The sequence below is a fragment of the Desmodus rotundus genome, chromosome 7 (assembly GCF_022682495.2).
Source record: "Desmodus rotundus isolate HL8 chromosome 7, HLdesRot8A.1, whole genome shotgun sequence".
Taxonomy (NCBI): domain Eukaryota; kingdom Metazoa; phylum Chordata; class Mammalia; order Chiroptera; family Phyllostomidae; genus Desmodus; species Desmodus rotundus.
Genome location: NC_071393.1, coordinates 2,824,063 through 2,837,283, shown reverse-complemented (window position 1 = coordinate 2,837,283; position 13,221 = coordinate 2,824,063). Strand labels below are relative to the sequence as shown.

The window sequence follows — 13,221 nt, the reverse complement described above, 5'->3', positions numbered from 1 at the left end:
GGATTCCATCCTCCTCCTCACTTGCTTTCTGTTCCAGTGACAGCGTGGTCAAGCACAGCAGGGTCTTGCAGTTGGACCCGAGCGTCCCCGGCGTGTTCCAAGGCCCCTACCCCCTCGGCATCGATCCCGTGAGTGCACGCTTCCCCCCGTCACCCTGGGTGCGCGGTGGTGCGACCAGTGCCGGCTGCCGCAGTGGTTTCTCACTGTCCAGCAAGGGTCACGGGCTTTGCCTCTTCTTTTAGTTTTCTTCTCCAGTTACTTTGCACACAGCATTATTGTGTGCCGGTTTCAGGGTGCAGCACAGCGGCTAGACAGTCGTCTGCTTCACACAGGGGTCTCCGGACATTTCCAGTGCCCACCTGGCACCGCACAGGCTCTAATTTAACTATAAAGTGGGCACAGCACCCACGTGGTGCAGGAGTGGATCCGTGTGGATACCTTCTGCATGGAAAAGGTCTCGGTCTGGTGAGAAGTCCCCTCCCACCTGGTCTGGGACGCTCCATCCGCGCCCGGCTGCCTCCCGACCCTGGGCCTGGTGTTGGCTGCGTGCGTCTCCTTCCAGAGTGTCCTTGAGACACACAGATAAACACAGCAGACCTTCTCGTTCTCCTCGCTTTACCCAAAAGATAGTTCCGTACCCAACTTTAACATTTAACTTCGTGCTCACGGGAAGTCCCATGCTGCACACTTGGGTGGGCCAAGCCGGCCAGCCTCTCTCTCACCCCGTTCCCAGCCCCGAGCCCCACTCTCTAAAGTCCTGCTCCTGCCTCGAAACAATGAGTCTGTCCATCCTTTTTTTTCCTTGTGGTTAAAATTTATTGTAAAATATACTTACAAGACAGTGTATCAAATGTGTCTGTGAGGTGGTTACACACACTTGATGTCCCCGCCCAGGGTCAGAGACTCCAGGACCCTTGAGCCCCCTGCCTCGCTCCCCTCAGAGGGAACGCTCTAGTCCCCTGAGCTCCGGGCATGCGTCCTCTCGCTCTCCTTGGTGTCCCTTCCTAGGCGCGTCCCCTAAATGTGACCCTGCTTCCTTGGCATGCTCGGAACTTGTGTTGAGGATGGAATTGCTCTGTGGCAGTCTGTGGCCCTGGGCTGAGAAAGTGGCGGCTCTCGGAGTGATAGCACCGGGAGCAGCAGCTGGACGGCACTTCCCTGCCAGAGTGCCAGCTGCCTGTCGACTTCGGACAGGCCGCTCCCCTGGCACCGTGCGACCTCCGGCACGGGAAGGGCGTTAAAGCTTTGTTTGTTTCGTCTTCAGATTTGGAACTTGGCCACAAACCGCCTCACTTTCCTGAACTCTTTCAAAATGAAAATGTCTGTGATCTTAGGAATTATTCACATGACTTTTGGAGTCATCCTGGGAATATTTAACCACTTGTAAGTACAGGTTTTGTACAAGCAGTATTTCTGAGCCTAGTTTGGTATTTGTTGCTTTGCCTCTGGGTGGTGGACTGCACAGGTCGGGGGCAGCCGGTGACGGTGCCGTGTTACGTGATTCTGTTTTGGTGACACAGCTTTTTGGCTGTTTCATCGGTGCCTTCACTCGGCAGAGGGTTACTGAGCACACAGCCTGTGCCTGGTAGTGCGTTGCCGCAGGGGTCGGGCGGTGAGGAAGGCAGGAAGCAAGGTGATCATGTGTTCAGGTGGGGGAAACAGGCGACACGTGTTCCTGTTCGTTCTTGTTTGTTTTATAAACTAGGAAACTTTTGTTTGTCTGTGAGAGCTAGTGTAGTAAGAGAAAGAGATCGTACCTTTTTTCTCTGACGGGACCTGGCGGTGTCCTCACGTTGCTCTCTGTGACGTCCCTGAGTCCCTGGCGTGAGTCACGAGGCGAGTGTCGGGGAGCTAAGGGGGCTTCCTCACGGGAAATTGACTGTTGGTCTCAGTCCGGCCTTTTCTGTGGGTTGACGGGTTACTTTCTTTCCAGGCATTTCAGGAAGAAGTTCAATATCTACTTGGTTTCCATCCCAGAACTTCTCTTCATGCTCTGCATCTTCGGGTACCTTATATTCATGATCTTCTACAAGTGGCTGGCTTACTCCGCGGAGACCTCCAGAGCCGCTCCCAGCATCCTGATCGAGTTCATCAACATGTTTCTGTTCCCGGGAAGCGAGACGAGCGGCCTTTACTCGGGCCAGGTGAGGGGTCTTTTGCACCCCCCTGAGCTGGCAGTCCGTCCCCCCTCAGCCTCTTCTGTGGCCCGGGGATGGTGCCTGGTGGTCTGCCCCTCCCTGAGGCGTCACACAAGGGTGCCAGCCTGCTCTGGACACTGTCCCGGGGGCGCTGGGCAGGCGGTGAGACCCAGGCCTGCCGCCACACAGGAGCCGTCGAAACGTGCCACTGGCGGGTTCTCGAGGGCGGCCCGGCACCCCCATTTGTCCGGTTTCGTGGAAATCAGTCTCTGAGGCTTTTCCTCGTTTGTATTTCTCTCGATGATGATTCCAGAATTGTGTCTTATCGTTATTTTCGGAGCCTTTGCAGAGCGGCACAGGTTAGGCAGATACAGCGGAGCTCAGTGGGGCGCCGGTGCTGGGGGCAGAGAGGTCAGGGAGGGGCTGCCTCCCTCTAGCCCCCACTGCACACCGGAGGTCAGCCTGCCTTCCCTGCCCTTCCTGGCCTCTCGCCTCGGCCTCCCTGGGCGGGCGGTGTCTTTCGATGGCTCAGGGCCCCGACGAAAACCTGGTCTGCCTGGCCGTGCAGCTCACCGCCCAGATGTGGTTCTGCCCACCGCCCCCACTCCCGTTGGCATTTGAGGGCAAGGTGCTGGTCGTGCGGGACGAGAGCTCACATCGAGACTGCCACCTGTGGCCGAGTGGGGCGCACAGCTCTGGGAACCCATGTCTATGAGGGAGGGTCCCAGACAGGGCTGAGCAGGGGACAGCGCCCCACCTGGTCGTCCGTTTAAAGCCCACCTCCCGACCCTGTAACCCACCCCTACCGCAGTGGCCAGGTGAGCGTGCATCTGCTTCGCTCCTGAGTTACTTTTAAACAACTGAAAAACCTCTTCTGTTTTAAAGAAATGTTTTTAGTTTTCTGAATGCTATTTCCATATTTTTCATGTGTACAAGTTCACATTCCTCAAATAGTCACTATAGTTTAAAAACAAAACAAAACAAAACAGAGCCAAGGATATAGAAAGACATACAGCTTCTATTTGTATCTTCCCATTGACGGTGTTTTCAGAAACAGTAGCTGGAGGTAATAGCTAGAGTTTGACTCTTTAGAATTTTCCTACAAATTCCTTCCTGGTCCAAACGAAAGGGTGTTTTGCCGTTCCCAGCAGTGCTGGCCACCAGGGCCAGAGCCCCGCTGTGGGCGCAGGACAAGGCCTGCTGCCCGTGCAGGTCGGCTTCCGTCTGCTTACACTCCTTGTTCATGAATGAAAGGACACTCGATTTGTTTTCCGCCGGTTTAATCAAGTGTGCCGCAGACACCGTGGCTCCTGTGTGCATCGCCGTTGACCCCCTCCTTCTGCGCCCCCAGGAGCACGTCCAGAAGCTGCTGCTGGCCGTCACCGCGCTGTCTGTGCCTGTCCTCTTCTTGGGGAAGCCCCTCTTCCTGTTGTGGCTGCACAACGGGCGCGGCTGCTTCGGGGTCAGCAGGGTGAGTGCCCGTTTGGGTGCGTGTTTGGGCATGGTGCGCGGGTCTCTTTTAGCTCCAAGAGGTTTGGTGAAGAAAACACCTTCCAGAGGTCCCCAGGCTCTTGTTCAAAAGCCAAAGCTTCCTTGATTTAGACCCTGGGGCTGCCTGTTCTGCAGACGCGGAATGCCCGGAGCCTGCTGCCAGGGGCGAGCCTGCTCGCGGTTTGAACCGACTCCTGTCAGGCAAAACGCCCTATTTCTTATTCCTGCCTCTTGTTTCTTTTTCCTCCAAAGTCTTTTTATTAATATAAAATACATAATTTAATTGTAGAAATTGTGGGAAAATGTAGAAAATAAGGCCTGAAGTCCTGCTGCTCAGTTATGAGCCGTGTTAAATTTCCTTCTGGACTCGTTTCTGTGTGTCTAGTTTCTTGTTTTATTTCTTTTTAAACATGGAGGTGAAACACAACACAGTTCCTTCTCGAGCGCATTTGAGCGCTTACGGTTCGGGGCCACGAGGCACATGCATGTGGCGGTGTAGCCACCCCCCCCCCCCAGTCTCTGGGATGTCCGTCTCCCCACACAAAACTCCGTCCCCACGAAACTCACTGTGCGTCCCTGCCCCCGCCCCCAGCGACACCCTTCTGCCTCCCAGCTCTGTGACTCTCTGAATTCGAGGGCTCTCAGCACCCCCTGTGAGAGGCATCGCACCCGCCTGTCCTCAGAGGCCAGCCTCTCTCCCTTGGCACAGCCTGTGCCGGAGGCTCCTTCCGCTTCCAGGCTGATCGTGCTGCCCTCGTGCACTGGCCGCACTCGGTCTATGGGTCCGTCCAACAGGGCACTTGGGTCGTGTGCACCTTTTGGCTGCTGGGAATAATGCTGCTGTGAACACGGACGTAGAAGGACCTCCTTGGGGCCTGCCTCCAGGCGTCGGAGCGCTGGGTGCGGTGCTGGCTCCGTGCTCACTGTTTGAGGAGCCGCTGCCTGGTTCCCTCCTCCGCCCACAGCGCCCAGGTTCCCAGCCCTCCACGCCCTCACCGACACGCGCTCTTTAAAACAAATTTTGTGTTTACATTTTTTTATCCTTTCCTCTTTGTGCTTTTTTACATAGTAGTTACCCTAACGGGTGTGAAGTGCACACTTTCTTTTACAGAACGTTTCACTCCTGAAGAGACAAAAGTCGTTAAGAGAAATAAGGGGCTCTAACTTGGGTCGGTCTCAGTCGTCGCTTCTGGCGGCGCTGACTGTCTGTGTTTGCTGGCAGAGCGGCTACACGCTCGTGCGGAAGGACAGCGAGGAAGAGGTGTCTCTGCTGGGAAGCCAGGATGTAGAAGAGGGGAGCAGCCGCATGGACGACGGGTGCCGGGCCGTGACTGGCGAGGAGGTAACGTGTCCCGGGGCTGTGGGGAGTGTAGATCCACCCCGAGCTTTTCCTAGAGGTGGCCGTCACTGTGAGAACCGTAGTAAGAATCTTTTAAAAAGCAGAGCGAAGGCCTCAAGTGGTGTCTGCTGGTGGGGTACAGGTGTGCCGGCCGACGTCCGGGATGGTGTCTTCGGACCGAGGGACGAGGCAGGCGTTCCATGGACCATAACGGACTTCATTCCGGGGCAGTTTTCTCGCAGAGGGCAGGGTCGGGGCAGACAGGTGACCCACCCGCCTGCGTGGACGGACGAGCTCTGCGCCCCGGCCCCTGCCGCAGGACTGTGCAACAGCGTGAGTCAGGTGCTGCTGATGACAAGACAGAGGGATGGATGCGGCATGCACCATGGGCCGCACCTCCCGGTGGCCTCGCGATGCTGATTGCTTGTGATTGATGCTGCCACCAGTTGGCCGTGCCATTCTGGCCATTAATGACACAAATGTTTTTGGCAGCGCTGTATGGGACACGGGACCGTCAGCTAGGAGGCTCTGGTACGCTTTCTCGGGGGGGGGGGGGCGGTGAGGTTGGTCACAGCACGACCCTTCAGTGAGGTGACATGCAGACGTGGAGGTGGAGTTCTTCCTGTTCGCGTCGGCCTCTGTCCAGGCGGTGAGCCCGAGGCAGTGTGCGGGTCGCCATGCCGTGCCCCGGAATTTACAGGAGTTACTAACCAGGGTTACCGCGACGAGCTTAAACCAGCAAATAAAACAGAAGCAAAACAGCCGATACCCAGCTTTCCAGGGGCTCATTTGGCCTTTCAGTTGTTGTCACAACGTCAGGCTTTCGGTTTAACTTTCGTTGTTTCCGTTTTGTAATGGGACTTACGGCATTAGCGTTGTAAGCTGTGATACTTGATGACTGCAGGTGCCACTTCGAACGTCACTTTCGAAAGACTGTCGTCTGGGTGGGAACCGTCCTGCAGCCGTGAGGAGGAGTCCGTCAGGGTGGGAGCCGCGCTGGCCTCAGGGCGGTTGGTCTGTGGACCCCGATTCCAGGAAGCCCGGGTTGGTGTTTCTGGGCCAGGTCGCTTCCTTTTCTGAAGCCAGGTGGCTCCATGATGTTGGAACCGTGGCCACGGCTAGCTCTGAACTTCTTTTCTTTCTTTCAGTCTGTGACCGGCATTTTTATTTTCTCTCTCTCTTTTTCAGTTAAAGGTTTTATTTATTTATTTTTAGATAGAGGGGAAGGGAGGGAGGGAGGGAGGGACAGAAACATCTATGGGAGAGAGAAACATCTCATATGCACCCTGACTGGGGACTGAACCCGCAGCTCAAGCCTCTGCCCTGACTGGGAATTGAACTGGCGACCCTTCGTTTTGTGGGATGACACCAAGCCCACTGAGCCACACGGGCCAGGGCTGTGCCGGGCTTGTTTTCTTTAGTCTTTCAGAGAGAAGAGCACTCTGAAGCGCTCGTGACTGTTAGGAAAACTTGCGGGGAAGCTGGGCGTGGTCTGGCTAGGGACACTTCAGCAGCAGAAATTAATGTCTCACAGTTCTGGAGGCTGGAAGTCCAAGATCAAGGTGTTGGCAGGGTTGGCTTCTCCTGAGGCCGTTCTCAGCTTGCAGATGGCTGCCTTCCATGTGTCCTCACACGGTCTTTCCCTGTGCACACGTATCCCTGGGGCCTCTCCCTCCTCCCACGAGGCCCCCAGGCCTTTCGATGAGGCCCTGGCCATACCACCTCACGTAACCCTCATTCACTCCTTGAAAGCCCTGTTCTCCAAACACAGTCACATTGGGACTTACTCAGAGTGAATCAGAAATCACTGAATTTCGGGGAGCACAGTTCAGCCTGTCACAGCTGTGGCTGGGGGTACAGGGTTAGACTGAGAGGAAGCAGTTTCCCCCGAAGAAGAGAGGTGCAGAGCGTGGCATCCGGTCCTCGTCCAGCCCCTCTGACTCCTCATGGGAAATGGGGGCCTGGGGCGGAAGGGCTGGTGAGCAGAACTCCGGGCTGGTGACCCTGAACCTCACACCCCAGCACCTTCTCAGCCGTGCCCCAGACACCAGTTGTCGTGTGGTGATTCTGAGTGGGGCTGACTTCTAGCCCGTGGGAGCGAGTGTGCGGCACACGGACTCTAACTGTGCGGTGTCGTCTGTCCCCCAGTTCAATTTTGGAGAAATACTGATGACCCAAGTGATCCACTCCATCGAGTACTGCCTGGGCTGCATCTCCAACACCGCGTCCTACCTGCGGCTCTGGGCCCTCAGCCTGGCTCACGCACGTAAGTGCTGCCCACAGCACCACGCTGGCTTGCGGGGATGTGTGGAATTTGCGAGGGAAGCCCAGCGCCATCTTTGCGACCCGCTGTGTGTCATTGGGACTTACCTACTGACCATGCCCAGCCCTGGGGTGGCCGTTTCGCCTCGGGCTGCTGTGAAAATGCCAGAGCAAGGGGGGCCCGGGAAGGCTTGGGGATGTGTGATACTGGGAAGGCTTGGGGACACTCGGCACTGACACTGTCGCTCTGTCTGCCGTCACCACAATTGTTCTTGTCGTTGCTGATCCGCGCGTGCGTTTCTCCCAAGCAGACCCTAAAGCCATGCTGGCCGGTGGTCTTGAAGACAGGCGGTCCTCCCCGTGCGGGGCTCTGATGACGCCCAGCCACATGACACGCGTGCCCCACGACGGGTTGTTTCCACAGCACAGAGTCCCGGCTTCACTGCCAGGTCACCGCATACACACACTTGCACTCCCTGCTCGGTGCCCAGCCCCTCACTCCTGGCAGAGTCTGCGGGGACAGGGTCGGTCCCTGTGCCTGAGCCGTGTTCGCTCACATACAACAAAGCCTGTGGTGGCTCACCTCCCCGTGTCCCTGTGCACCAGTGACAGGCCCAGGTGATGTTTTATAGAACGGGGGACCAGATGAGGGAGGTGGCCAGCAGAGGGCAAAGAGCATTCAGGAGGCAGACAGTGGTGGCTCAGGAGGTGGGTGGGGCGAGGCCTGGACGGGCCAGGGATGTGGGTGTGGCCCCTGTTGGGGGACTACGGCAGCCCGAGGACCCGGGGCAGCCCACCCGCCTGTCCAGAGAAAGGAGGGAGTGCCTGTGACATGGGAGACGCAAACGTCCCAGAAGACATGGCGCTCGGGGACTCAGGAGGCCTTGGGGACGAGGGAGCTGCAGAGGCTCCCACGCTGGGAGCCGACCCAGACTCAGAGGCGTGTGGTCGGCAAAGATGCCCGCGCCGTGTCGGGGCCCAGCGCGCCCAGCTTCTGCGCGTAGAAGGCACAGTACTCAAACCACCCTGGATACGTTTTTTTCTTTTTTCGTAAAAAAAGGCAGTTTAATACTCAATGTTTCCTATGTTTTAAAAACAGATTTATTATTTTTTCATTTCTTTACGCATTTATAAACCGACAGTAAAGCGTTTTTAATGTTTTGACAAAAACTGTCCGAGGCACGGGAACACAGGCGGCTGTTTCCATGGACCGCCAAGCATGCCTTGGGCGGCCCGGCTGTGCCTGGTACTACCAGGCGGAGCCTGCCCGTGCTGGTGAGAACTCCTGGTCATAGAGACGGTTTTAAATTTATTCTCATCACACTGATGTTTTTATGAGCATAGCCGAAAGTTTGGGATTTCATGGCTGGAAGGGATCCGGTCTGTCATCTTCAATTTGCAGAGGACACTGAAGTCCAGTGAGGGTGGGTGCTGATGCAGGGACAGCCGGGTCAGTCACTCATGCCACAGCCAGGACCGGACGCCCAGCTTCCTCCCTCCCGGCCCAGAGCCAACCCAACCCCAGTTTGGCTCAAGAGCTCTCACTGGGAGGCAGGCCTGCAGGGTCCCTGGCCTGCCTGTTTCCCTCCGTGTTTGAGACGGTTCACACGAGAAGCAGATTACATGTGTATTCCGGTAGAGGCGGGCGCCTCAGTTCACCGATAGCAACTGGGACTCAGCGGAGGAAACTCAGTCCCGCTAGCTGACCGAGGTGACTCACTGAACAGGAACAGAAGTTGACCCTGCGAAACACTTCTTCCGCAGAGCTGTCTGACGTCCTGTGGGCCATGCTGATGCGCGTGGGCCTCCGGGTGGACACCACCTACGGGGTCCTGCTGCTGCTCCCTGTCATCGCACTCTTCGCGGTTCTGACCGTTTTCATCCTTCTGATCATGGAAGGGCTGTCTGCGTTCCTTCACGCCATACGCCTCCACTGGTGAGTGGAAGTGGGGTGCAGGGCTGTTATTTAAAAACACTAGCTCCTCCCCCCCGAGATGTGTATGTAGAACCACACAAACTCCTAGTGCTTAATTTAGGCTAATTCTTCCTGACGTTGGGATCGGTATTCAGATCCCCTGAGTTATCATTGGGTTTTGTTTCTCAACTGTTACCACTGGCATGTAAAGGCAAGTTTACACTTGCCAAATAATGAGGAGTAGTTCCTGTTTTCGGTTCACTCTGGGCCTGACAGGTTGCTTTCTCTTGTGAAATACTTCATACGTAGTTCTTAGTGTTGTACGGTGTGCATCAGATTACTTGTGTGTGTATCCAGTTACCAGGGTGGGGAGAGAGGGTCTTAACGCTGGCGTGCGGCCGTGCGGGGGTGGGCTGGCGTGACGCGTTAGCGTTTCTGTTTCACACCAAGAAGCCGGCGTGGGGTGGGGGTGCGTGTAGGTTTCGTCCGAGGACAAGTAACTCCTGCCAAGGGCACGCGTGGAAAGAAGCAGTTTCAATGCAGGAACTTTTTATTTAACTTAACAAAAGTTGCTTAAGGAAATGCTATTCGCAACGTTTCTCTAACACATGGAATTTTTTTTTCCTTTTAGGGTAGAATTTCAGAACAAGTTCTACGTTGGTGCCGGCACCAAATTTGTCCCTTTCTCGTTCAGACGCCTTTCGTGGAAGTTCAGTGACGAGGCGGCGTGATCGCGTTGCTGCGGCGGCCGGCGCTCAGAGTGGCGGGGCATTATCATGTGTAGAAATTCCCTTACGTCAGATTTCCGATAGAGAAGTTCTGTCTTCATCGATTGCCTTATGACATAGCCAAATAATTCCGTAAGATATACCTCTTCCTCGTGTTAAATATTTTGTAAAGTTGATCAATTTTAGATACATGAATTTATTTCAGTTTTTATGATGAGCAAATATAAGTGAATGCTAAAAGTTATGTTAAAGTTATTTTTTAAAATGTCGACTTGGGGGAGAGAAGCCCATGTCGAATGGCGAATTGGAAACGGTCTTAGAAACTCAATTCCTTTTCACCTTATTTAAAAAAACCACACGACAGAGTTATTCTGCCACCTGAAGTCAGATAGTCAGATATTTTCCAACAGCTGCAGTTAAGTATAGTTTTTTAAAAACGTTAAGGACGGATAATCAAGACACATTATTCTGCTGGACTAAAAGTACGTGAACATTTTATTGTGTGCTGTCTACAATTACGAGTAGGAGATGGTTTCTAAAACTTTGTCTTGTTTTGTAATTGGGGAAGTGGGGTAATAGAACCTACAGCAAGTGGTTATCCTACTTGTATATTTTTTTAAAGGCCCCTCGCCCTGTTGTCCCTCCATGAAACCCGGGACGATAATTGCGTGTGTTCGGAAAGAAACCGCACACGGAGCCTTACAATGCGGTGTGCCTGTCGGAGATGCGACAGAGGCGGGGTCTGAACGCAAGTGACCAGCCTGGCTGGTGAAATTGAACCAGAAGGGGTTTCTACTGAGTGAAGGACACTAAAAGTAGTCCTCTGTGTGTTTTTATAACAAAATGTGAGTTAAGATATTTTGCCACGAAGAGGTTGAAACCTGCCCTGGAGCACAGTATATTGATAATTGTTTTACTTTCAGACTAAGTCTAAATAAAGGTCCGATGAGGCATTTAGAGTTAATTTAAACTTTCAACTAATTGTGAAACTAAACTTTGAAACTAATTGTTAAGCCATTAAGTTATAGTCTTTAGTTTAAATTTATCCGCTCCCTTGACATTTAGTTTTAAATGAGTGTCAGTCCTATTGAACATTCTGATCTGTCTTCTTGTAAATTATGCTCATTTTTCACATTTTACTGTAACTGATTTTAGATAATTATTTTCAACAAGAAATCTGCAGTATTGTCACTTCCTCACATTTTCTGTGACGTGCAAAGGCTCATTTGTCACCATCCTCCCTCACCCTGGCCGGTGGGAGAGCGTGGAATTTCCCTCCCAGGCTAAAACGACGCTGGCGCAGAATTCAAGCCTCTCTCTCGGGGTGATTTCCAGGCCTGTTTGCTGAGGGGTGCGGCCCGAACATCATACAGACATAGCTGTGACTCTGACCTTAAACTTTTTAAAATGTGGTAAAGATCCTATGCCGCTCCTCCGTGAGGCGTTACCCAAAGCCAGTCTGGAATTACTGGGGCTTGTCCTTGGTGTTAAAATGGCGAACGTAAAACGGTCCCCACGAAACTCTGGGAAGTGATTCTGCTCTCAAAGTTCCCCAGAAAGTTGGACGGTTTTGGGGGTGAGTACGAAATCTGAATAATGCTGCCCAGGTTCAAACTTGTCCCTCATGGGGGGTCATTTTTTTATTACTTTACTCCAAGGGAGTCTGTTGTAACAGGATGGCAGCTGATCCACCCCAGGAAAGTCACGATTTCCGGGCTCTACTCACTGACGAGGAAACTGGAGACGTGTGGCTCCCGCGGGGACACATTGCGGCCCCACTGCCAATGGTCGTGGGCACCGCTTTTAAATTCTAATGAACACCTCTCATCAGGGGATAGAACGGAGAGCGAAGGGTCATTTTTTCAATCGAATCTGTAGAATGTAATTATATTAAACATGAATGGTCCTAACAGAAGTCTCTAGAAATATAGTTCAACGGTGTCTTTTAGGCACCCGTGGAAATTTTACTTCTTGATACAGCTCTTGGTTCCAGGGACCTGTTCGCAGAGCAGTCACTTTGTTTGCTTGTGAGCCTTTGGTGGGACTGTTGCGTTGCAGTTCTTAGGACAGACTTGGTTCTCTCGACAGACAGCAGGTCTCAAGAGAAACAAGGGTCGTTGTCTAGGTGATGCCAAATACGTTTGCTTCCCTAAGGAGGAGTCGCGGCGACCACACCTTCCAGTTCTCATTCTCTGTGCTGATGGGGCCCTAAAAACCCAAGGGACTCCGTCAGGGAAGCAGACTCTGGCTTCATCCCGCAAGGCGACGTGTTGGTGGTCCATTCGGAAGTGCAAAGGTGTCTGACCGGGTCTCTGTGAGCCTTGTGGACTCTCTGTTCGCTGTGGGTACGGCCTTGGAAAGACCGGCCTCTCACCGAGGGCCCCTCTGCCCTCCCTGCTGGAATGGCCATTTTAAAGCAACATTCTAGTCTCGGTTTCAACCTGTCATAGTTTAAGAGGTCATAGCATATAGTGGAGGTAGCTCTCACGGACATTTTAGAATCTTGTTCATTTTGGGGAAAAAAATAAATTACTTCAACAACTGTTCTTCAGTCTGCATTTAAAAACAATAAAATTTCTTGATTAAAATTTTAAAGCCAGGTTTGCCTGCATGTCATCTGGTATATCTCCAGCAAGATTATTGAGAAATCTTAATCCAAGATAATGAAAATAAGGCAGTTCCAAGTGATAGTTTCCCAGGAGCCAGGTCATTGATTTGGTTTAACATGTTAAGAAATACTTAGCACTTGCCACTTATTTCCTACAGGGAAAATGGAAATCTAGGGGCTCAACTCTCTGGGGGGAAACAACGGTGAGCAAGTCCAAGCTTCCCAAATGCATGATGAAAGGACAAATTTGCATCTTCCTATCAGTATTGAACTTCTTTTTACTGATGAACAATAAATATATCTATATTTTTAAAACGTGAGTGTTTTGGTTTATTACGTACGCCCTGGTTTGGTAGGAATCCTGTAAGGAGCTAGTCCCTTCTTGGACCTCTTGTCAAGGTATCTGCCCTTCTGATGGTCCTTTAACCCACAGCAGCTGGGGACTCAGACAAATCCTCTCTGGTCTCCTCCAGCTTTGCCTCTGCCACCTCCGGGATACTGTGCCCTGGTCTGGTCACTTCTCTTGCCTCGATTTCCTTATAGCAGCACCAGCCGCACGCTGGCACAGGACAACGGTCCTGGCGCACTGCGAGGTCTGCAGTCAGCTGCCCTTGGCCACAGCGGTCTGAGAGCAGCTCCCGGTGTCCGAGGGGCCTGCGTGCTGCCCAGCAGCTGGGCTTGGAGGAGGGTGGACCCACGTCTGGGGGGGAAGGTCCTCTCGCCCCACAGAGCACCAGCTT

At 53.3% G+C, this 13,221-nt stretch overlaps 1 protein-coding gene across 1 annotated transcript in view; it reads left to right on the top strand.

Annotated features, from left to right (window-relative positions):
- DNAH10 (dynein axonemal heavy chain 10) overlaps positions 1-13,221 on the top strand; it is a 132,318-nt gene that overhangs the window by 17,480 nt on the left and 101,617 nt on the right. Inside the window, exons 13-21 of the mRNA XM_045200470.3 lie at positions 38-128; positions 1,265-1,383; positions 1,934-2,144; positions 3,490-3,609; positions 4,852-4,971; positions 7,117-7,234; positions 8,995-9,166; positions 9,777-9,822; positions 10,950-10,954. Of these exons, the coding sequence (XP_045056405.3) occupies positions 38-128; positions 1,265-1,383; positions 1,934-2,144; positions 3,490-3,609; positions 4,852-4,971; positions 7,117-7,234; positions 8,995-9,166; positions 9,777-9,822; positions 10,950-10,954 (1,002 nt within the window). The remainder of the gene's footprint in view (positions 1-37; positions 129-1,264; positions 1,384-1,933; positions 2,145-3,489; positions 3,610-4,851; positions 4,972-7,116; positions 7,235-8,994; positions 9,167-9,776; positions 9,823-10,949; positions 10,955-13,221) is intronic.